General features: G+C 52.4%; 1 protein-coding gene across 2 annotated transcripts in view; it reads left to right on the forward strand.

Moving 5' to 3' along the window:
- Window positions 1-25,564, forward strand: part of LOC142910669 (ephrin type-A receptor 5-like) — a 42,933-nt gene that overhangs the window by 15,206 nt on the left and 2,163 nt on the right. Inside the window, exons 2-15 of one of the 2 annotated variants that reach the window (XM_076060037.1) lie at window positions 492-556; window positions 3,709-4,381; window positions 4,999-5,154; window positions 6,212-6,577; window positions 9,799-9,923; window positions 13,332-13,497; window positions 14,375-14,477; window positions 14,760-14,848; window positions 18,304-18,429; window positions 19,471-19,671; window positions 20,959-21,020; window positions 21,523-21,738; window positions 22,558-22,707; window positions 24,707-24,870. In XM_076060037.1, the coding sequence (XP_075916152.1) occupies window positions 492-556; window positions 3,709-4,381; window positions 4,999-5,154; window positions 6,212-6,577; window positions 9,799-9,923; window positions 13,332-13,497; window positions 14,375-14,477; window positions 14,760-14,848; window positions 18,304-18,429; window positions 19,471-19,671; window positions 20,959-21,020; window positions 21,523-21,738; window positions 22,558-22,707; window positions 24,707-24,870 (2,662 nt within the window). The remainder of the gene's footprint in view (window positions 1-491; window positions 557-3,708; window positions 4,382-4,998; window positions 5,155-6,211; window positions 6,578-9,798; window positions 9,924-13,331; window positions 13,498-14,374; window positions 14,478-14,759; window positions 14,849-18,303; window positions 18,430-19,470; window positions 19,672-20,958; window positions 21,021-21,522; window positions 21,739-22,557; window positions 22,708-24,706; window positions 24,871-25,564) is intronic. The other variant, XM_076060038.1, reaches the window with a different exon arrangement.

Raw genomic sequence — 25,564 nt, forward strand, 5'->3', positions numbered from 1 at the left:
CGTGTCTGTTCAAAATGTTTAGCGTACTTCCCGACATGCAACAAACTGGAAATTTGCCACGTGGGTGCTTTCCAGACTGTACACCATCCTAAAATTATAAAAATACACTTTTGCTTTTTCTTTAGGGGGGTAGCTCAATAATGCATCTATTTTTTTTGCACGTCAAGTGAGCTGTGATGTCAAATCTGTCACGTGACCCGCGCACGTGGAAGCGTAACGCGTTGTAGTGTAGTGACCCGAGTTCGATTCCCGCTCACGGCCACCGCCGGTGACGATTATTTTTTTACCGGTCCTGGGCCTTCCCTAGGTCGACTCGGCATCAAACGAGTACCTGCTCTGCTGTGTGAACATCGCCACTGGGGGGACGTGGTGAATCCTCGTCCCGGGCGTAGCCGGGTAGTACAGCTTGTACCTAACAAGCTTGAAACTTCGTCTCTCTCTGTGTGCGCGCGTGCGCGTGTCTCTCCCCCCACCCACCCACCCCACCGCAGTGGACCTGCTCGACACGGAGACCGCGCAGGGCGACCTCGGCTGGGTCGCCTTCCCGCCCGATGGGGTGAGTCGAGCGTGGAGGCCACGAGACCTCCGTGGATGTTTGGGGGGGGAGGGGCGTCCATAGATGACGTCACGCACTTAGGGGGCGGGGTCAGACATTTGTGACGATGCGTGACGAGAGAGGGAGGTTTGAGAAATGTGACGTCACATCATCAAAATGCGCAACTTTAAATAAATACAGACAACGCTAAGTTGCCTCGGTGGGAGTAGTTATATTGGAGAAACCAAATGACATGTCTCGGACCGCATTCGTGAACACAAAGCAGACCTGAAACACGGTAGGACCAACACCTCGGCCGTGGCAGATCACTGTTATAATTCAGTAGGCTCACATGACATTGACTTCTCCAAGACAGAGGTTCTTTGCAAGCCATCTGGCTACCATGAGAGATTCGTTCATGAGTCTATTCACATATACAAACACAGAGACAATTTCAACCGAGAAGATGGATTCTGGCTTAGCAATCATTGGAAGGATTTGATAAACCATTTCGGGTCTTAATTGATTGTTCACGCTTACGGTGGCCTTCAGACCTCATCCATTATTTTTCGTCTCCCCCCTCCTCTTTTCCGAACATAGATGGACTCGTCCTTCTGAACTGCCAAATCGCTCTCCGTGGTGCTAACGTTAAAAAAACGCCACTTTTTTCTAAATTTCTTGCTGTGGTTTTCACACCTGATGATGATTATGTTAGGGTCGTCGGCCCCCGGGATCTCTCCTGCCTGCGACCCTGCCCGCGAAGTACCGACGCCCCCAGACTCTCCACTAGTGTGGGAGCTGCCGCCGCTGCACTCCTCACCGGGCGGGGAAGGGCCGCCGCGCTCCTGTTCCCCCCCCTGGGCTGTCGAGAGTGATGCCTTACCGGCAGGAAACCCAATCTTCCTCGCTCGCCTCATGGTCCTTGTCGTGTGCAGGTCCTCGAGGGTTGGTAGATTGCAGGCAATTACCTTCTCAGCAGTGTGGATGATACGCTGCAGTCTGCTCTTGTCCTTGGCAGTGGCAGCAGCGTACCAGATGGTTATGGAGGAGGTGAGGATGGATTCAATGATTGCTGTATAGAATTGCACCATCATTGTCTTTGGCAGGTTGAATTTCTTCAGCTGCCATAGAAAGTAAATCCTCTGTTGAGCTTTCTTGGTGAGGGAGCTGATGTTCAGTTCCCACTTGAGGTCCCAGGAGAGAATAGTGCCCAGGAAGCGGAAGGACTCTACACTTTTGACTGGGGAGTCTAACAGGGTGATGGGGGTGAGTGGGGCTGTATTCTTCCTGAAGTCCACAACCATCTCAACTGTCTTTAGAGCATTTAGCTCTAAGTTGTTCTGGCTACACCAGGTCACCAGGTTGTCAGCTTCCCACCTATAGTCAGACTCATCCCCACCAGAGATCAGCCCAATGAGGGTGGTGTCGTCCGCAAACTTCAAGAGTTTGACGGACAGATGATTGGAGGTGCAGCTGTTGGTATACAGAGAGAAGAGCAGTGGGGAAAGGACGCAGCCCTGAGGAGTTCTGGTGCTGATGGAGCTGGAGTCAGAGACTTGTGTTCCCAGCTTAACGCACTGCTTCCTGTCAGACAGGAAGTCTGTGATCCAGTAGGGCACATTCAGCTGGAAGAGCTTGTCCTGAAGCAGGGCAGGGATGATGGTGTTGAAGGCAGAGCTGAAGTCCACAAACAGGATCCTAGCGTAGGATGCTGGGGCGTCCAGATGCTGTAGGATGAAGTGGAGGGCCATGTTAACTGCGTCGTCCACAGACCTGTTGGCTCTGTAGGCAAACTGAAGGGGGTCCAGGAGAGGGTCTGTGATGGCTTTGAGGTGTGCCAGGACCAGGCGCTCAAAAGACTTCATTACCACAGATGTAAGGGCGACCGGTCTGTAATCATTTAGTCCTGTTGGCCTTAGCTTTTTGGGCACAGGGATGATGGTGGAGGACTTGAGACAGGCTGGTACATGGCATGTCTCCAGGGAGGTGTTAAAGATGTTGGTGAACACCGGAGACAGCTGGTCAGCGCAGTGCCTGAGGGTGGCTGGAGAGACAGAGTCCGGCCCGGCTGCTTTGCGTGGATTCTGCCTCTTGAAAAGTCTATTAACGTCTCCCTCCTGAAAGGAGAGAGTCGTCTCTATAGTATGGGTGGGGGATGGGGCCTCTTGAGTGGGAAGGGGTAGTTCAGGACAGTCCAATTGTCTTTCAAATCTGCAGTAGAACTCGTTCAGGTCGTTGGCCAGGCGGGAGTCGTTAGTGGTGTGGGGAGCTCTGGGCTTGTAGTTGGTGATCTGCCTGAGCCCTCTCCAGACAGAAGCAGAGTCGTTAGTAGAGAACTGGTGTTTTAGTCTCTCTGAGTACAGTCGTTTAGCCTCTCTCACCGCTTTGCTAAACCTGTTCTTCGACTCCTTGAATCTGTCTCTATCTCCACTCCTAAACGCTTCCTCTTTCTCCAACCTCAACCTTCTGAGCTTTGCTGAGAACCAGGGCTTGTTGTTGTTAAAGTTCACCTTGTTACGTGTTGGGATACAGCAGTCCTCATAGAAGCTGATGTAGGACGTCACAGCCTCTGTGAGTTCATCCAGACTATTGGTAGCAGTCGTGAACATATCCCAGTCAGTACAGTCTAAGCACGCCCGCAAATCTTCCACAGCCTCACTGGTCCACTGTTTAGATGTCCTCACAGCAGGTTTACAGAGTTTTAGTTTCTGCCTGTATGCAGGAATCAGGTGGACCATGGCATGGTCAGAGTGTCCTAGTGCTGCTCGGGGGACGGCGTGGTAGGCTCTACTGACTGTAGTGTAGCAGTGATCCAGAGTGTTCCCTTCTCTGGTTGGGCATTTAATGAATTGTATGTATTTGGGGAGTTCGTGGCTGAGATTACCTTTGTTAAAGTCGCCAAGTACGATAACCAACGAATCTGGATTTGCTCGCTCCACACTCAGAATCTGATCGGCGAGCATGCGTTGGGCCTCTTTAACCTGAGGACATGGCGGCAAATAAACTCCGACCAAAATGAGCGACGCGAACTCGTGAGGCGAGTAAAACGGTTTACAGGTTATAAAAATTGATTCAAGGAGTGGAGAACAATGTTTCAGAATCACTGTGACATCTACACTCCCCCCCACACTCCCTCCCACACTCCACTCCCTCTCCCCTCACCACGACCGCAGTGGCAGCAGGCTACGAGTGGCCAACGCTCAAGGCCCAGGCTGTACCAGGCGCAGTGCCGCCCCGCCGTGCCCAGGCAGGACAAGTGGCTGCGCACCGCCTGGATCCCGCGCGGCGACGCTCGCCGCATCTTCCTCGAGTTCCGCTTCAGCTTACGGCGCCGGTGCCCCCGTCGCCTCCCGGCCGCCGCCGCCTCCGCCGCCGGCTGCGACGACGACACGTTGGACGTTTACTACCGGGAGTCGGACGACCCCGGCGACGTCGCCGCCGGGGTCTTCGCCGACGACGAGCGGCGGCTCTTCTCCAAGGTCGACGTCGTCGGCTCGGGCGGGTCGGAGGTCGAGGCGGCGGGCGACGTGGGGCCCCTCTCCCGGGGCGGCCTCCGTCTGGCGTTCCGCGACACGGGGGCCTGCGCGTGGCTGGCGTCCGTGCGCGTCTACCGCAGGCGCTGCCCGGCCCTCGCGGTCCACCTCGCCGAGTTCCCCGACGCTCCGGCCGCCGGCGACGGGCCGTGGGCGCTGTCGGAGGTGACGGGGGCGTGCGTGGGCCACGCGCTCCGGCCCGAGGGGGAGCCGGAGCCGGCGATGTTCTGCAACGCCGACGGCGAGTGGGAGGGCCACCCCGGGAGCTGCGTCTGCCGTGCCGGGTACCAGCAGGCGGGGAACGCCTGCCAAGGTGACGCGTTGGGATTTGTTTTAGTAGATTCATCATCGCTTACCCTCGAGAGAGATGTGGAAAGACCCAGCGGACCTCCCACACACTCACTCGCCCACTCACCCACTCACTCACCCACTCACTCACCCACCCACCTACTCACTCACTCACCCACCCACCCAACCACTTATCCTCCCACCCACTCACTCACTCACCCACTGACTCACCCACTCACTCACTCAACCACTCACCCACCCACTCACTCACTCGCCCACCCACTCACTCACTCACTCACCCACCCACCCACTCACTCACTCACTCACCCATTCACCCAACCACTCACTCACCCACTCACTCACCCACTCACCCACTCACCCACCCACTCACCCACCCACATACCTACTCATCCACTCACTCACCCACTTTCTCACTCACCCAACCACTTACCCACCCACGCACTCTCTCACCCACCCCATCTCATCTCTCTCCCCATCTGCTCATCTCTCTCCCCATCTGCTCATCTCTCTCCCCATCTCTCGCTACTGACAGCACCAACAGTCTGTAAAGGTTCATAATAAAGGTGTTAAACTGAGTCTGTAAAGGCTACAGGTCGGGGGGCGGGACCTTTGTGCGTGCAGTGTGTGAGCAGGGCTCTTATAAGGAGACGGCCCAAGACAGCTCCTGCTCCCGGTGTCCGCCACACAGCACGGGCAGCGTCATCGGAGCGACGTCCTGCACCTGCCACGATGGATACTTCCGGCCCAGCGGCGAGCCCCAGTCTGTGGCCTGTGCAAGTTCGTTCACTATGCGCCATACACTACACTATACACTACTACACTATACACTACTACACTACACTATACAGTACTACACTACACTATACACTACACTACTACACTACACTATACACTACTACACTACACTATACACTACACTATACACTACCTACTACACTACACACTACACTATACACTACACTATACACTACACTATACACTACTACACTACACTATACACTACACTACTACACTACACTATACACTACACTATACACTACTACACTGCACTATACACTACTACACTATACTATACACTACTACACTACACTATACACTACTACACTACACTCTACACTACTACACTACACTATACACTATACACTACTACACTACACTATACACTACCTACTACACTACACTACACACTACACTATACACTACACTATACACTACACTATACACTACTACACTACACTATACACTACACTACTACACTACACTATACACTACACTATACACTACTACACTGCACTATACACTACTACACTATACTATACACTACTACACTACACTATACACTACTACACTACACTCTACACTACTACACTACACTATACACTACTACACTATACACTACTACACTACACTATACACTACCTACTACACTACACTACACACTACACTATACACTACACTATACACTATACACTACTACACTGTACACTACACTATACACTACTACACTATACACTATACTATACACTACACTATACACTACTATGCACTATACACTACTACACTATACACTACACTATAAACTACTACCCTACACTATACACTACACTACACTATACACTACTATACACTACACTATACACTACACTATACACTACCTACTACACTACACTATACACTACACTATACACTACACTATACACTACACTATACACTACTACTATACAGTACTACACTACACTATACACTACTGCGCTATACACTACACTATACACTACACTATACACTACCTACTACACTACTCTATAAACTCCGTTCCGCCCCCCCCCCCGGCCAGAGCCGCCGTCGGCCCCCAGGGACGTCGTCACCTCGCCGCTCTCCGCCGCCGCCTCGGTGACGCTCCGGTGGAGCCCGCCGGCGAATCCCGGCGGGCGCTCCGACCTCGCCTACTCCGTCGTGTGCCGGCTCCACCCGCCCCCCCTGCGGGGGGGGGGTGGGGAGAGGGGCCAGGAGCCGGCGCCGCCGTGCGGCCCGGCCGTGAGGTTCCGGCCTCCGCTCCCGCTGACGAACGCCAAGGTGGAGGTGAGCGGCCTGCGTGAGAACGCCGCCTACACCCTGGAGGTGCACGCCACCAATGGCGTCTCCCGCCTGAGCGGCGTCCCCTCGGCGTTCGCGGCCGTCCACGTCGCCACGTCACGGGATCGTGAGTCGTCGTCCCCCCCCTCCTCCTCTCGCTCACGGCCATCGTCTTTCTTTTTTTGAAATCTCTTTTTCATCTTTAGATATTTAGTTGCTTTTGTCAAATATTTTTTTTCTATCTTTTTTTAAATGGTTTTTGAAAATATTTTTTTAAAAATACATTCTCCTTTTTTAAAAGCTATAACATGCACGTAACATTATAATAATATTATTCTTAAATGCTATGCAAAAACATGATAATTATATTATGATTAAAGACAATGCCGCCTGCATTTGCAGCCAGCCAATCACCGCTCTGCATCTTAGTTGGCCGTCTGCATTTGCAGCCAGCCAATCACGGCTCTGCATCTTAATTATCCGCCTGCCTTTGCAGCCAGCCAATCACCGCTCTGCATCTTAGTTGTCCGCCTGCATTTGCAGCCAGCCAATCACCGCTCTGCATCTTAGTTGGCCGTCTGCATTTGCAGCCAGCCAATCACCGCTCTGCATCTTAATTATCCGCCTGCCTTTGCAGCCAGCCAATCACCGCTTTGCATCTTAGTTCTCCGCCTGCATTTGCAGCCAGCCAATCACCGCTCTGCATCTTAGTTGGCCGCCTGCATTGGCAGCCAGCCAATCACCGCTCTGCATCTTAGTTGTCCGCCTGCATTTGCAGCCAGCCAATCACCGCTCTGCATCTAAATTGTCCGCCTGCATTTGCAGCCAGCCAATCACCGCTCTGCATCTAAATTGGCCGCCTGCATTTGCAGCCAGCCAATCACCGCTCTGCATCTTAGTTATCCGCCTGCATTTGCAGCCAGCCAATCACTGCTCTGCATCTAAATTGTCTGCCTGCATTTGCAGCCAGCCAATCAACGCTCTGCATCTAAATTGGCCGCCTGCATTTGCAGCCAGCCAATCACCGCTCTGCATCTTAGTTGTCCGCCTGCATTTGCAGCCAGCCAATCACCACTCTGCATCTAAATTGTCCGCCTGCATTTGCAGCCAGCCAATCACCGCTCTGCATCTAAATTGGCCGCCTGCATTTGCAGCAAGGCAATCACCGCTCTGCATCTAAATTGGCCGCCTGCATTTGCAGCCAGCCAATCACCGCTCTGCATCTTAGTTGTCCGCCTGCATTTGCAGCCAGCCAATCACCACTCTGCATCTAAATTGTCCGCCTGCATTTGCAGCCAGCCAATCACCGCTCTGCATCTAAATTGGCCGCCTGAATTTGCAGCCAGCCAATCACCGTTCTGCATCTTAGTTGTCTGCCTGCATTTGCAGCCAGCCAATCACGGCTCTGCATCTAAATTGGCCGCCTGCATTTGCAGCCAGCCAATCACCGCTCTGCATCTTAGTTGTCCGTCTGCATTTGCAGCCAGCCAATCACCACTCTGCATCTAAATTGTCCGCCTGCATTTGCAGCCAGGCAATCACCGCTCTGCATCTAAATTGGCCGCCTGCATTTGCAGCCAGCCAATCACCGCTCTGCATCTTAGTTGTCCGCCTGCATTTGCAGCCAGCCAATCACCGCTCTGCATCTAAATTGTCCGCCTGCATTTGCAGCCAGCCAATCACCGCTCTGCATCTAAATTGGCCGCCTGCATTTGCAGCCAGCCAATCACCGCTCTGCATCTTAGTTGTCCGCCTGCATTTGCAGCCAGCCAATCACCGCTCTGCATCTAAATTGGCTGCCTGCATTTGCAGCCAGCCAATCACCGCTCTGCATCTTAGTTGTCCGCCTGCATTTGCAGCCAGCCAATCACTGCTCTGCATCTAAATTGGCCGCCTGCATTTGCAGCCAGCCAATCACCGCTCTGCATCTAAATTGGCCGCCTGCATTTGCAGCCAGTCAATCACCGCTCTGCATCTTAGTTGTCCGCCTGCATTTGCAGCCAGCTAATCACCACTCTGCATCTAAATTGTCCGCCTGCATTTGCAGCCAGCCAATCACCGCTCTGCATCTAAATTGGCCGCCTGCATTTGCAGCCAGCCAATCACCGCTCTGCATCTAAATTGGCCGCCTGCATTTGCAGCCAGCCAATCACCGCTCTGCATCTTAGTTGTCCGCCTGCATTTGCAGCCAGCCAATCACCGCTCTGCATCTTAGTTGTCCGCCTGCATTTGCAGCCAGCCAATCACTGCTCTGCATCTAAATTGGCCGCCTGCATTTGCAGCCAGCCAATCACCGCTCTGCATCTAAATTGTCCGCCTGCATTTGCAGCCAGCCAATCACCACTCTGCATCTAAATTGTCTGCCTGCATTTGCAGCCAGCCAATCACCGCTCTGCATCTAAATTGTCTGCCTGCATTTGCAGCCAGCCAATCACCGCTCTGCATCTAAATTGGCCGCCTGCATTTGCAGCCAGCCAATCACCGCTCTGCATCTTAGTTGTCCGCCTGCATCTGCAGCCAGCCAATCACCGCTCTGCATCTAAATTGGCCGCCTGCATTTGCAGCCAGCCAATCACCGCTCTGCATCTTAGTTGTCTGCCTGCATTTGCAGCCAGCCAATCACCGCTCTCCATCTAAATTGTCCTCCTGCATTTGCAGCCAGCCAATCACCGCTCTGCATCTAAATTGGCCGCCTGCATTTGCAGCCAGCCAATCACCGCTCTGCATCTTAGTTGTCCGCCTGCATTTGCAGCCAGCCAATCACCGCTCTGCATCTAAATTGTCCGCCTGCATTTGCAGCCAGCCAATCATCGCTCTTCATCTTAGTTGTCCGCCTGCATTTGCAGCCAGCCAATCACCGCTCTGCATCTAAATTGTCCGCCTGCATTTGCAGCCAGCCAATCACTGCTCTGCATCTTTTTTGGGCGTCTCTCGCTGCTCCTGTTCGCCCCGATGCGACCTCACACATCCGTGCACACCGCTTGCAAACCCCCCCAGCACGCGCGTTACTCCACTACACATGTAACATTATAATTATATTATTCTTAATGCATATACCACTCTAATTATTATTCTTAAAGACAATGCATCATCTGTTATAATTATCATCATCATAGCCATGTTCGCATGTTCACCACAAAGCACCGCGTGTGTGGCTGTTGCAAGTTGAGTTGATTGCTCGCAAAGCGGCGTCCGTCTGCTTGGTGTTTGAACATCTCACCGCAACTCGTATTTCATTCAGCAGCAAGGGGAAACGCACACCGATTGTCACTCACCGCACCTCGAGACGTTGGCCAGGGGGGTAAACAAATGAGTTAGCGCGTGACCACGTGCTGTGATTGCCCGCAGCACCGTCACCCGTGGTGCGTGTCCACACGGAGAACGTCTCTGAAGACGCCGTCCTGTTGACCTGGGCCGAGCCGGAGCAGCCCAATGGCATCGTTATGGACTATGAAGTCAAATGCTTTGACGAGGTGCGTAGCGGCTCGCGATTATCCATTTTACTTGCGCGCGTGTGCGTGTGAATGTGCACGCGCGTGCGTGCTGAGCGGTGGTGCAGCGGTACGCGCTACGCTGCGCTACGAACCCGGCGTCTCGAGTTCGATTCCCGCTCACGGCAACCGGCACCGGTGACGATAATCTGAACGAGTCCTGGGTCTCCCCTAGGTCGACTCAGCCTCAAATTGAGTACCCTGGTGCGGTGTGTAGTAAACATTGTTGTATATATAGGTGTTATGAAAATTGATGAAAATAATGAAAATTAAATGAAATTTGAGATTCGCATAATTTATCCGAGATTATGTTAATCAGTGTAATTATGCGCATAAATTATGCTGATTCGAGAGATAATCGTATTAATTTATGCGAGTGGGCGTGGTTATGATAATGCAGGTCGTTATGGATTATAAGGTCGAGCCTCGGTGACGAGGATTGTGTTATGAATTGGAATAACGCAATTAATCGTATGCAGTGACGCAGGCGTTGTGAGCGTGAATGAGAGAGAGTCGATTCGACTCTGCTCTTTAATTCCGTATTATCGATAAGGATACGATTACTCTCGATTGAACATTATGAATTATGTGTGTTATGGATTATGTGTGGTGATAGTGTACTTATGATAGGTCCCCAGGATTCAGATCTCATACGCAGAACAATATTATGCAGGATTTCAGGAAGAATCACACACAAACGTTCTGCTTTTATCAATTTTATTTCTAGCTAACTTTAATTTTTGGATAATATGAAAACTCAATCTCGGGATTTGGAATTTCAACACAGCGTTAACATGATAACATCACGATTGCGTTGTTTCACCTCGATAGCGGCACCTGTGGTTAATTCCCGACGCGTAACGCAATCGATCGGTTGTTGAGAGAGAGATTAAAAATATGCGAACTATTCTATCAAACCTTAACTTTATAATATGCAAACTCGTATACTTGAATTATTACACAATACGGCACTTGGTCTTTGATTCGTATCCAATCCTTAATACATTCTGATATGCGAAGTTATTATGCTTGAAATCGTCAGCACAGTACCACGTTGATGTTCGTTCATTGATTCATAACGATTATGAATTTAAAGCGTTCGACTGAAATACTTCTAATTACCTTATCAACAACACTCGATGGCCGCAATGCTTCGTTACTTGAATTGTCACACAACACAGCATTCGGTTATTGATCATGCGCGGCCCTTAATGCAATTATTGTCACGTTGTTAACAATAGGATGCCTAATTATTATGCAACGCTACTCGTTGAAAGGGCACTCCAACCAGTATTATTCTTGGAGGCACAAATATGCGTTTGAATTCGTTATTTCATTCGTGGATACCAGCAAGATTATGTAGAAAGAAAATATTAACGAACGACTCAAGTATTTCTAATCGACTTCTCAACGCGACTCAATGGGTGGCGATGTTTCCTTTTTAGATCCTTATCTCGGGCCAATCTTTTAATTAATTGTGGCCAGATCCCTGACAGGGAACCGGTTGAGCACGCTCTTCACCCCCGCGAGCGGCGCTCCGTGGTGAGGTGCCAAGAATTAATCCTTCTTAATGGGTCAGTTGGTAATTTATGCGGTTAGAAGTACAGCCCCAGCACAATATTACAGAGGAAAATTATGAACACTCTTAAAAACGATGGATTATTCACTCGGTCGTTGCGATGTTTCCACAATCACGGATGGTTCAATGGCTTGAGGTTTTAGGCTTTGTTAATGACCCGTGTGTGTGTGTGTTGAATGGTATGAGTGGTGAAAGAGTAGGCCAATGTTCGGAATCGATTCTTTGCGTCAAGCAGACGTCTGGTTTGTCGTGTAGTGGGGGGCAGTGTATCATACGTATCAGTTGATTCTTCTTTCAGTAGTTGGTTCGGACTCGACGGACGTTGGTGAACGAGTAGATACGCTCTTTTGCTGCCCGTGTGCAGGGTGGGGTGGGGGCCACTACTAAGTCCCGTGTGTGGCAGATGGTCCCCGCGATAACGATCTGTTTGCCCTGGCGTGAAATTCCTCTCTCGCGCTCTTTGGGAGAGACAAAGGTGGTCGGGAGCACCTCTTTATACTTTCGACTTATATTTCTCAAATACCATTTGGTCCCATGTTCGCCAAGACTCGTGTTTGTAACTACGTCCTCCCGACACCTCTCAGTTTTACCGAGGTTCGAATTGTTATGATAGAATTATTAAAAAGAAAAATAATTATCATCCTGAGTTTAAGAGGTCTGTTTCTTGATTGTTGGAATCCATATCCCTTGGTTCTGTAAGGTTCTATAATGGAATGTCGTGTAAGGTTAACACGTTGTTATTATTAATATTATATTGCAATTTTCTTTAAAACTGTCTTTGCCTGGTTGCCGTGTGTGGGGTGGGGTGTGTCTCCTCATCAAACCCGGCTGGCTTTTCCAGATGGCCCCTTGTGATAAGGTGTAATTCCTGCTTCTCCGCGCTGTGAGAGGGACAAAGGTGGTCGGGGTTGCTTGGGATATTGTTTAAATTCTTTTGCAAGTTTACCCATTGTCTCATTCCTTCTCGATAACCTTTGATGTGACTCGGTATTCCTGCTCCAAGCTTTGTTTTAACAGTAAAAGTATTAAAGGTGAAAATCATTTGATAGCGAATTAATCATTGGATAATAATTCACTGATGTGTCTGGTGGCCTGTTCTTAATTGGAGTGAGCGTTAGGATCGCTAATTCTATCTTATTCTTGTTGTTGCCTTTTTTTTTACTGGCAAATAAGGAAAAGAATATGTATACGATTTACCCTGTTGGCGTCTCCGTGTCTACTCTCTTGGTGTTCTGACCTCGGAGGGACCTTTCCTAAGGGCCCATCAAACTCTTGTTCACCTGGAAATTTTTGCCGATAGCTGTTACATCCTCGCCTTGAGAGTTTTATTATTTCTTTATATATATATGGCCTGTTTATGACCGACATCTGGTTTTTTGTGTTTCTGGCTTACGGGTTTTATTCATTAAAAAATATAAATTGTTTGTCACGAAAGAAAGGAAAAAGAAATCTAGGTGTATGCATCCGTAAATATTCTTATGGATATTAATTGTGGAAAAAGGGCCGTATACAACAACATCACCATTGTGGATACAAAGGCGGCCGGGCGTGGTGCTGACCACCCACCCCCTCGTGTGCCTCCATAGGTGGCCGCTAACAGCACTCGCCCCGACAGTCTGCTGACACTATACGGGGGTTCTTTGTCTTTGCATTAGCAAGTGGAGGGCAGTAGAGTTAACACAAAAATATACTGTGAACCACGTGACCCAGGTTCAATGGGTCTCTGTGGGATGAGTCTGAACCCATCCCCCCCCCATCTGTACCCCCCCCATCTGTACCCCCCCCCCCATCTGTACCCCCCCCCCCACCAGGATGACGACGACGAGAGAGAGGTAATGAGGCTGATCTCCAGCGTGCCGAGCATCACCGTGACGGGGCTCCGGCATGCCGCGGTTTACTCACTGCAGGTCCGCGCTCGCAACGCCGCCGGCTACGGAGACTACAGCCCCACACTCCACTTCCAGACGTCTCCCGCACGTGAGCAACAACACCACCATCCAATCACCACCACCACCACCCAATCACCACCACCACCCAATCACCACCACCACCACCCAATCACCACCACCACCCAATCACCACCACCACCCAATCATCACCACCACCCAATCCAGCCACCACCCACCACCACCAGCCACCACCACCCAATCACCACCAACCAGCATCAACCCTACCCAACCACTACCCAACCACTACCCACCCACCACCAACCAGCACCAACCCCACCACCACCAACCACCACCAACCCCACCACCACCAACCCCCAACCACCACCCCACCACCACCAACCAGCACCACCACCACCCACCACCAATCACCACCCACCCACCACCAACCACTACCAACCCCACCACCACCAACCACCACCCCAGCACCATCCCCACCCAACCACTACGCCGCCACCACCACCACCCCACCACCACCACTCACCAGCACCACTCACCAGCACCATCCCCATCATCTCAGCACCATCCCCACCCAACCACTACGCCACCACCACCACCCATCCACCACCACTCACCAGCACCATCCCCACCCAACCACTACGCCACAAGGACCACCACCCACCACCACCACCACTCACCAGCACCATCCCCATCCAACCACTACGCCACCACCAACCCCACTACCAACCTACCACGACCCCACCAACAGCACCACCACCCCACCCCTCCTGTCTGTTGTAGTTGTTGTGGTTGTTGTTGTAGGTGTTGTCCTGTTGTTTGTTGTTGTGTTGGTGGTTATTGTGGTGTTGTTGTAGTTGTTGTGTTTGTTGTTGTGGTTGTTGTGGTTGTTGTGGTTGTTGTAGTAAGTGAAGGATGTGTTTGTAACTCTTTCCCTCCCCCTCCCCCAGCACAAGCGACTCAGGAAGTGACCCTCTGGGCCTCCTTGCTGTCCGCTGGCCTCGTGGGGCTGATGCTGCTCATCGCTGCTGCCTGCATCATCGTCAAGAAGAGGTGGGGGGGGTCACACTGGGGGGGGGGGGTCACACTGGGGGGGGTCACACTGGGGGGTCACACTGAGGGGTCACACTGGGGGGGGGTCACACTGGGGGGGGGTCACACTGGGGGGGGGGTCCCACGGGCGTTCTGAGTGTTCCCACGTGATCTGGCTGCACCACCAAGAGGCAATCTCCCTGAACGTTGGGTAAGAGGCGGCATCCTCCAGAGCGAACTCGCTTCTTCAGCACTGCCGCCGCCGCCGCCTTGATGGCTGCGTGCATCGCGTTGCGTTTGAAGGAGGAGGAGCAGGAGGAGGAGTGGTCACTGGCAAGCAGCAGAGTCGGAGCCTCGCGAAGAGAGACGACCTCGCTTCTACAGCGTGCGGGGTAAACGCTGCTCCACCTCGTGCGCACAGACACACACACCACCTCTAAAACACACACACACACATCTCATACACACACACATCTCTCATACACACACACCACTCACACACACACCTCTCACACACACACCTCATACACACACACCACTCATACACACACATACACACACCACTCATACACACACACACACCACTCATACACACACACCTCTAATACACACACACCTCTCATACACACACACACACCTCATACACACCACTCCTCATACACACACACACCACTCATACACACACACACACCACTTCTCATACACACACACCTCTCACACACACACACACCACCACTCATACACACACACACCACTCCTCATACACACACACACACCTCACACACACACACCACTCATACACCCACACACACACCACTCCTCATACACACGCACACACCACTCACACACACACACCACCCCTCATACACACACACCACCCCTCATACACACACACACACCACCCCTCATACACACACACCTCTCACACACATACACACACACCACCCCTCACACACCACCCCTCACACACCACCCCTCATACACTCACAACAACAACCGCCATTCGCCACTAAGTGGCGGTGACGTCACCACGACGCTTGTGCCAGGCTATGTGCACCCTGAGGCCACGCGAAGTGTCGAACGCCCACCGGCAGGAGGTCACGGGGCAGACCCAGCAGGTGCCACAGGTCGACTGACTGAGATGACTGGCTGATGCACCACCTGTGCCCCCTACTGTGCCAACCCGCTGTGCTTTAGCCACCCGGCGCTCCGCTCGTTGTTGTGAGTATCGCTCCTCCACCCTCCGATGTTGGTGGTGGTAGTGGTACGCCACTCAAGACATTGATGCATACACAAGTCGCTCTCCGCATCTCCACTATTGAGAGACAGTGTTCTTCCTCTTCCCACGAAGAGGTGGCAAAAACCCCACCTGCCACCAGCACACCAACCACAATCACCGTTACCGCCATTGCCATCTTCACCCTCGAGCAACGGGGACGGAGCGAAGCGCGTGACAACGAGCGTGCGACTGGGAATCATGTCGCAGCTGGAGAGGGCGGTGTGACCTGGCCTTGACCAGGTCACTAAAGCAGAGATGTAGGTCTTGCTGGAATTCCCTACACATCTGCTGTAGCAGACGGACAGAAAATATCGCATCTGTGCAGGACCGCCCTTTCCTGAAACCGCATTTGGGCTCCGCAAGCCTCTCCTCAGCGTGCCTGGCAAGGCGATGTTGAATAATCCTTGCCAGGACCTTTCCCGGCACACTGAGGAGTGAGATGCCCCTGTAGTTGTTACAGTCTGTGCGGTCCCCCTTCTTAAAGAGGGGGACCACCAGGGCATCCTTCCAATCCTGTGGAACCTGTCCAGTGGTCCAGACTGTTGTTATGATGTCATATAGGGCAGTCTGTGCACAAACGCCACCCTCCCTCAGCATTTCGCTTGGGAGATCATCTCTGCCCGGTGCCTTTCCTGGTCTCAGACTCCGGATCGCCTTCAGTGCTTCCTCAACAGATGGCACCTCAGCCAGCCACTCACAGGGGGTGACTTCTTCCAATATTTGAGGCACCGCAGCCTCAGCAGGGTCATCCCCACTTTGTGCCTCCTCCAGGACCTCACAGAAATGCTCAGCAAATCTGCAAACCGGTTCCTGGGGGTCGGAGATTGGATCACCGTTTTTTCCCCTAATGTTGGTAATAGGTGTGGCGCTGCAGGTTGCTTTTTTGATGGAGTTAAATAGAGATTTGTGATCACGGGCCACTGAGGCAGTCTCCATCTCCTCAGCAACCCACGACCACCACCCATCCTTGCAGCGCCTCACGGCTCTCCGAACCTCCGAGCGAAGGCTGCGGTAAGCCTCCTCATTCTCTGATGTGGGATTCTGTAGCCGATGACAGTGGGCCTGTCGCTTTTTCTAAACTATCCTGATCACCTCCTCTTTCAGCCAGGGTCTCTGGGGAGGTCTGGACTGCGTAACCAAAGCAGCCAATGCAGCTGCATGAGTCACAGTCCTAAACCTCGCCCATTTACCCTCGACATCAGGAGGAGTGGGGGACGATGCCAACCCCAGCCGCAAGCGATGATGAAATTCTCGCTTGCAACTTTCATCAGATAACTGAGACTAGGCCACTTTAGGTTGGAATGGGGTCCTGGGTGTACACCCACCACCGGAGTGGAAGAATGGCAGGCGCATCTCACAGATGACTAGTCGATGGTCAGAGGGCAGATCAGCTCCACGGTAGGTCCTGGTGTCAAAGACATGGGCTCGCATCCGCTGATTCGTCACTATGTAGTCCAGCAGATGTTCTTGCTTGGACCCGGCATGCATCCATGATGTTGTGTGGATGCGCCAATGCCGGAACAGCGTGTTGGTAATTACAAGCCCATGGGCTGAACAAAAATCAAGCAGCCTCCTACCGTTGTTATTGAGCTGATCTGGCCCATGCCCTCCAATCACTCCAGACCAGGTGCCAGCATCATGACCAACTCGGGCATTGAAGTCACCAAACAAGATGACTCTATCCCGAGGGGCCACTTTAGCCAGCACCTGTGACAGGTCATAGAAGGCATCTGACTCATCGGCTTTGCCTGCATCCCTCCACGGATGTTCGTCTTCGGTGGGGGCATAAGTAACCACGACCACCACTCCTCGTCTCCGGTTGATGGGAAGGCGAGCCCAAAGTAGCCTGGGGCTTACAGCTTCCCACACCTCATCACCACGCTCCCATGCCCCCTTCATTCTTGTGTTCAAAAGAAGAGCCACACCCTGTTGTTTGGCAGTCTGCTGCCTCGAGTAGAGGACTGTCCACCCCTCATTGTGGCAGGAGCCAGAACCGGTCCACCGGACCTCCTGAATGCCACAGAGATCCAGGCGGTACCGGTCCAGCTCCCGACAGAGGAGTGGCAGCCTCTCCTCCGCAGTGAGCGTTCGAACATTCCACGTGGCCACACGAAGTGGCTTTTCGTTGTTTCTGGAGGAGACCCGAGGGTAGAGATTCAATCTCCTGGCTCTGCCAATTGGGGTTTGGCCAGGAGACGTCATAGACGCCTGTCCCCCCGGGGCCTCCGGCACAAGCTTATTAGTTAAATTTTTTATTCGTAGTTTCGTGGTGAAAATGTTGAAGGTGGAGGGGTTACCGGCCCCTCGTACCCGTCCAGAGCCCCCGTTTAGCCACTGTGGTGGTCACAGACGCCATGAGAGGAGGGGCCAATCGGAATTGGCCCTCCCCCCACAGCACTGTCCACGACAGAGTTTCCCGTCCGGCACCGCGAGGAGGTAGGGGGTTGTTTTGCCGGACACTCACACACACACCACCCCACACACACCACCCCTCACACACCACCCCTCATACACTCACACACACACACACACCCTGTGCACGGTTGATTTCGCCGTTGCCACCCACAGTGAAGATGCCGGGCTTCAGGCTGTACATTGACCCACACGACTACGACGAGCCCAGCGATGCTCTCCGCGAGTTCGCGACGGAAATCGACGCCTCGCGAATCAAACTTGGACGCGTCATCGGAGCAGGTGAACGGGGGGGGGGGGGGGGGGGGGGACGGGGGCGGGCACGTCTGTACCGTGGTACCCGTTAACTAAAACTTACTCTCAGGGCGCCCACTTCAAATGTTGACACTGCTGAGAATTTGCAACGCCGCCGCAAGAAATGTTTGTGCCTCCGGGGCTCTGGAGACCGCCTGGAGAAGGTTCCAGGCGCACGGTGACAACGACGGCGAACGAGTGGGAGAAACTCTTTGACTTTTGGAAGCTATTAACGTTACATTTGTTATCATGTTTAACACGTAGGCTTTCGCGAACCCAGATCATCCATACGTGACAAGCCTTACTAGTTGGCTGGGTCGGGTGGTGGCGAGTTTAGCCATACATTTATAAATTTACGTGCACTAACCAGAGAAAAAAAATCTCCATTATGGATTTGTTATCATGTTACAGCGTAGTATTATTATTATCCGTTCTCTTTCCATGAAAAACCAATAGTCCAATATAAGTGTTAACATTTTCTTTGGTTATTTCGGTAAAGTCACGTAGAATGAGAATAAAATAATAAATTGATAAAATAAAATAACACAATAATATTCTCACGACGTTTCCGCCACAACACAAGCGGCCTTCATCAGGTGAAGGGGACGAGACTGTCTGGACAGCGCTGTCCTCCAGACAGTCTCGTCCCCTTCACCTGATGAAGGCCGCTTGCGTTGTGGCCGAAACGTCGTGAGAGTTTTACCGCGTTATTTTATTTTAGTAATTTATTATTTTAGTCTCATTCTACGTGGTGGTGACTTTAGCGAAAGAACCAAAGAAGATGAATCCTCGCAGTCACGAAAGCTTCAAATCGAAAAGTGTTAACATTGTTTTGCAGCACCCCGTCGTTTGCCGTGGGTTCACACTCCCCAACACATGCACCACACAGCGACCGGCCAGTGCACAACCAGCAAGCAATCGGCACGTTTTATTCACGTGACGAACCTTACTTAGCAGCTGGACGGGGGGGGGGGGGTCCTCACACCTGCTCTACGTGCTACCCACTGTCATCGACCCCTCGGCCCGCAGGAGAGTTTGGGAAGGTGCACGTCGGATACCTGAAGCGCCAGGGCAGCAGCGGAGGGGCGGCGACAGTGCGCGTGGCCATCAAGACGCTGAAGGGCGGATCCAGCAAGCAGCAGCAGCAGCAGGACTTCCTGTGTGAGGCGAGCATCATGGGCCAGTTCGAGCATGACAACATCGTCCGCCTGGAGGGCGTCGTCACCAAGAGTGAGCTTCGAGAACGTCCAATCGATGCCACACGCATTTTAAACAAACTAAAAACTGGCAATTAATCTTTGTTTGTTTTTTCCGGTAAAGTCACATATAAATAAGAAGTAATAAAATAACATAATAGCGTACGACGTTTCGGTTGCAACGCAAGCAGCCATCATCAGGTACAGAAGAACTAAATTTAAGAGAGAGGGGAAATACATAACCCCAGATGTATACAACCGAAACGTCGGACGCTATTATGTTATTTTATTATTTCTTATTTATACGTGACTTTACCGAAAAAAACAAAGATTAATTCCTGCAGTCACAAAAGCTTCGAACCAAGTTTAAAACTGGCAAGTCTGTTATGTAGCTGGCTGTCCAGCTGATTATGCCCGTTGTTGTAATCACTGGTGATTGTACTCAGATTGGAAATGTTGTGGATTTGCTCTCCAACACACCGGTGTGGTGTACTTCTATACTACACTATACACACTGCACATTACACTATACACAACACTATACACGACTATACACTACACTCCTCTATACTACATTATACACTACTATACACTACATGCCACTGGTTCTTTATGTTCTAAAGATGTAGATGCCACTGGTTCCTCACGTGCTGCAGATGTAGATGCCACTGGTTCTTCACGTTCTGCAGATGTAGATACCACTGGTTCTTCACGTTCTGCAGATGTAGATGCCACTGGTTCTTCACGTTCTGTAGATGTAGATGCCACTGGTTCTTCATATTCTGCAGCTGTAGATGCCACTGGTTCTTCACATTCTGCAGATGTAGATGCACTGGTTCTTCACATTCTGCAGATGTAGATGCCACTGGTTCTTCACGTTCTGCAGATGTAGATGCCACTGGTTCTTCACGTTCTGCAGATGTAGATGCCACTGGTTCACGTTCTGCAGATGTAGATGCCACTGGTTCTTCACGTTCTGCAGATGTAGATGCCACTGGTTCTTCACGTTCTGCAGATGTAGATGCCACTGGTTCTTCACGTTCTGCAGATGCAGATGCCACCACCATCTATTGCGCAGAGGTTGAACCTCTGACTCTCGGTTCAGAACGGGCAACCGGACGTACGAACAGGTTTGTTTGTACCTCTGAGAGTTCGTAAGAGGAACATTCGTAAGTAGAGGAGTCCCTGTGTATGAACCCACAGCGACGCATCTTGTCAGAGATACAAGGTGTGTATGTGACCAAGTGATGATGTTACGGTATAAGTCGTGAATGCTGTGCGTGGATTGCTAACGTTTGGTTTTCTTGTCCTCTCGACGAAGGTAAACCTGTCATGATCATCACCGAATTCATGGAAAACCATTCCTTGGATTTATTCCTCAGGGTAAGAAGTGGCAATGCCAAATGATGCGATCATCGGTGTGTTGCAGTCTCACACTCCTCAGCGGTTGTGTGTGTAACTGTCCACAAATGGAGAGCACACGGTGGCGTTGTTGTGTGTGTGTGTGCCGTAGTTCCTACTAACCGGGGCTCCGCTTGTGGTGACAACTGCACGCGTCTGCGTCAAACTTCCTTTGTACCTTACGTAGCCAACTGGCGCGGGGGGGGGGGGGGGACAAACTAAACACAACAAGCGAGAGTTCTAAACAAATTAGTATAGACAACGATGACTTAAACGCACATAGCAGCTCCCGGAAGAGCATTCCAGACGGCCGCACAAGCAGCACAACGTCACCCAGGCGGCTCCTCATCGCCTCCTCTTCTCCCTCCCTTCCTCTTCCTTCTCCCCCCTCTCCTCCCCCCTCTCCCCCCTCTCCTCCCCTCCTCCCTCCTCTCTCCTCCCTCCCTTCCTCCCTCCCTCCCCCCTCTGACCGGGCACGGCGTAGATGAAGAAGGGGCACCTTGTGGTGACCCAGCTGCTCGGGATGCTGCGTGACGTCGCATCGGGCATGGAGTACCTGTCCCGCAGGGGCTATGTGCACCGCGACCTGGCCGCCCGCAACGTGCTCGTGAGTGGCGAGCTGACGTGCAAGGTGTCCGACTTTGGCCTCTCGCGGACGCTTCTACTGGACGCCGACCCCGAGGGAGCGTACACCTCCCGGGTAAGGCGGGGCAGGAAAAAAGAACTGCCGGCGTCGTCAACGGCCGACGTTCGGCCGACGTTCGGCCGACGTTCGGCCGGAGTCGAGGAGAAGGCAAAGCCACACCGGCCCGGCGTGTGTCGGCTCGGCGTTACCGCTCCCTAAGGGGCTTCCGTTTTTCGCCGAAAGTACTTGCCGCCGCCGTGCGTCGAGCGAAATGCATTAACCTCACACACACACACACGCACACACACACGCACACACACACACGCACACACGCACACACACACGCACACGCGCACACACACACGCGCACACACACACGCGCACACACACACACGCACGCACACACACGCACACACACACGCACACACACACACGCGCACACGCGCACACGCACACACACGCACACGCACGCACACACACACGCACACACGCACACACACACGCACACACGCACCCACGCACACACACACACACACACGCGCACACACACACACACACGCGCGGTGAAAGTGCGAACGTGCAGCGTACGGTGCCGTTGTCTTTGGGATTCACGGGTCCACACCGGAGACGGGTTTCTTGATGGTCTCGTCTCGCCGACGTCACACCGGGGAACGACGCCGAGGGGCGAACGGCACGAGGACAACGCCACCGTCGGGGCGTCCGTCGCTCGCGAGGTGGCGGTCCGGCGCGCCGCTCGGCGCGTTGAGGCGGCGCGAACTCGCGACGCCGGCTTTGACCCGGCAAACCCTTCGCCGCGTGCCGACGACGTCGGGCCGCGAGAGCCCCGCGTGCCGGACCCGAGGGCGAGGTCCCGTTGTGAATGTTCCCCACCAGGGGGGGAAGATCCCGATCCGCTGGACCGCCCCGGAGGCCATCGCACAGCTCAGGTTCACGTCGGCGAGCGACGTGTGGAGCTACGGCATCGTCATGTGGGAGGTGACGTCGTACGGCGAACGGCCGTACTGGGACATGAGCAACCGGGACGTGAGTTCAGCACCGGCACCCCTGTGTGTGTGTGTGTGGTCTCTGTGTGTGTGTGTGTGGTCTCTGTGTGAGTAGTCTATGGGTCTCTGTGTGAGTACTCTATGGGTCTCTGTGTGAGTACTCTATGGGTCTCTGTGTGTGTGTCTGTGGTCTCTGTGTGCGGCTGTGGGTCTCTGTGTGAGTAGTCTATGGGTCTCTGTGTGTAGTCTATGGGTCTCTGTGTGAGTACTCTATGGGTCTCTGTGTGTAGTCTATGGGTCTCTGTGTGAGTAGTCTGTGGTCTCTGTGTGCGGCTGTGGGTCTCTGTGTGAGTAGTCTATGGGTCTCTGTGTGAGTAGTCTATGGGTCTCTGTGTGTGTGTCTGCGGTCTCTGTGTGAGTAGTCTGTGGTCTCTGTGTGCGGCTGTGGGTCTCTGTGTGATTAGTCTATGGGTTTCTGTGTGAGTAGTCTATGGGTCTCTGTGTGGTGAGTCTATGGGTCTCTGTGCGAGTAGTCCATGGGTCTCTATGCGAGTAGTCTGTGGGTCTCTGTGTGAGTAGTTTATGGGTCTCTGTGTGAGTAGTCTATGGGTCTCTGTGTGAGTAGTCTATGGGTCTCTGTGTGAGTAGTCTATGGGTCTCTGTGTGAGTAGTCTATGGGTCTCTGTGTGAGTAGTCTATGGGTCTTTGTGTGAGTACTCTATGGGTCTCTGTGTGAGTAGTCTATGGGTCTCTGTGTGAGCAGTCTATGGGTCTCTGTGTGAGTAGTCTATGGGTCTCTGTGCGAGTAGTTTATGGGTCTCTGTGAGTAGTCTATGGGTCTCTGTGAGTACTCTATGGGTCTCTGTGTGAGTAGTCTATGGGTCTCTGTGTGAGTAGTCTATGGGTCTCTGCGTGAGTACTCTATGGGTCTCTGTGTGTAGTCTCTGGGTCTCTGCGTGAGTACTCTATGGGTCTCTGTGTGTAGTCTATGGGTCTCTGTGTGAGCAGTCTATGGGTCTCTCTGTGAGTAGTCTATGGGTCTCTGTGTGAGTCGTCTATGGGTCTCTGTGTGAGTAGTCTATGGGTCTCGGTGTGAGTAGTCTATGGGTCTCTGTGTGAGTAGTACTCTATGGGTCTCTGTGTGAGTAGTACTCTATGGGTCTCTGTGTGAGTAGTACTCTATGGGTCTCTCTGTGAGTAGTCTATGGGTCTCTGTGTGAGTAGTACTCTATGGGTCTCTGTGTGAGTAGTACTCTATGGGTCTCTGTGTGAGTAGTACTCTATGGGTCTCTCTGTGAGTAGTCTAAGGATCTCTGTGTGAGTAGTACTCTATGGGTCTCTGTGTGAGTACTCTATGGGTCTCTGTGTGTAGTCTATGGGTCTCTGTACGTGTAGTCTATGGGTCTCTGTGTGAGTAGTCTATGGGTCTCTGTGCGAGTACTCTATGGGTCTCTCTGTGAGTAGTACTCTATGGGTCTCTGTGTGAGTAGTCTATGGGTGTCTGTGTGAGTAGTCTATGGGTCTCTGTGTGAGTAGTACTCTATGGGTCTCTGTGTGAGTAGTCTATGGGTCTCTGTGTGAGTAGTCTATGGGTCTCTGTATGAGTAGTCTATGGGTCTCTGTGTGAGTAGTAGTCTATGGGTCTTTGTGTGAGTAGTCTATGGGTCTCTGTGTGAGTAGTACTCTATGGGTCTCTGTGCGAGTAGTCTATGGGTCTCTGTGAGTAGTCTATGGGTCTCTGTGTGAGTAGTACTCTATGGGTCTCTGTGTGAGTAGTACTCTATGGGTCTCTGTGTGAGTAGTACTCTATGGGTCTCTGTGTGAGTAGTCTATGGGTCTCTGTGTGAGTAGTACTCTATGGGTCTCTGTCAGTAGTCTATGGGTCTCTGTGTGGGTAGTCTATGGGTCTCTGTGTGAGTACTCTATGGGTCTCTGTGTGAGTAGTCTATGGGTCTCTGTGTGAGTACTCTATGGGTCTCTGTGTGAGTAGTACTGTATGGGTCTCTGTGTGAGTAGTCTATGGGTCTCGTACCCCCCAGGTGATGGAGGCAGTAGAGGGCGGCTGGCGTCTGCCGTGCCCCATGGACTGCCCCATGCTTCTCCGCCGCCTCATGCTGAGCTGCTGGCAGCAGGAGAGCTCCTGGCGGCCCTCGTTCAGCCGCCTCGTTACCGCCGTCACTGACGCGCTGCACGACACGGCCAGGTGCGTTTGTGTGTGTGCGTCTGTGTGTGTGTGAGTTTGTCTGTGTGTGCGTGTGTCTGTGTGTGTGTGTGGGGAGCAAGAAAACAACCCCCTACCTCTTCGTGGTGCCGGACTGCAACGCTGTCGTGGGCGGTGCCGTGGGAGGAGGGACAATTTAAATTGGCCTTTCCCTTCATGGTGTTTGTGACCACCACAGCGACCAAATGGGGGATCTGGACGGGTGCGAGGGGTTGGTAACCCCTCCACCTTCAATTAATTACGACTAAATCATGAATGAAATTTTTAATTAATAAGCTTGTGCCGGAGGACAGGCATCTATGACATCTCCTGGCCAAAACCCCATTTGGCGGAGCCGGGAGACTGAATCCTCACCATCGGAGCTCCTCCAGAAACAACAACAAAAAACCACTACGCGTGGCCACGTGGAATGTTCGAACGCTCACTGCGGAGGAGAGGCTGCCACTCCTCTGTCGGGAGATGGACCAGAACCGCCTGGATCTCTGCGATATTCAGCAGGTCCGGTAGACCGGCTCTGGCTCCTGCCACCATGAGGGGTGGATAGTCCTCTACTCGGGGCAGGAGACTGCTAAACAACAGAGAGCGAGTGGCTCTTCTATCTAAACAAAAGAATGAAAGGGGCGTGGAAGCGTGGCGGTGAGGTGTGGGAAGCTGTAAGCCCCAGGCTACTTTGGGC

Source organism: Petromyzon marinus, unplaced genomic scaffold (assembly GCF_048934315.1).
Source record: "Petromyzon marinus isolate PM22_M1 ecotype Great Lakes invasive population unplaced genomic scaffold, UKy_Petmar_22M1.pri1.0 PM_G_Scaffold_15, whole genome shotgun sequence".
Taxonomy (NCBI): domain Eukaryota; kingdom Metazoa; phylum Chordata; class Hyperoartia; order Petromyzontiformes; family Petromyzontidae; genus Petromyzon; species Petromyzon marinus.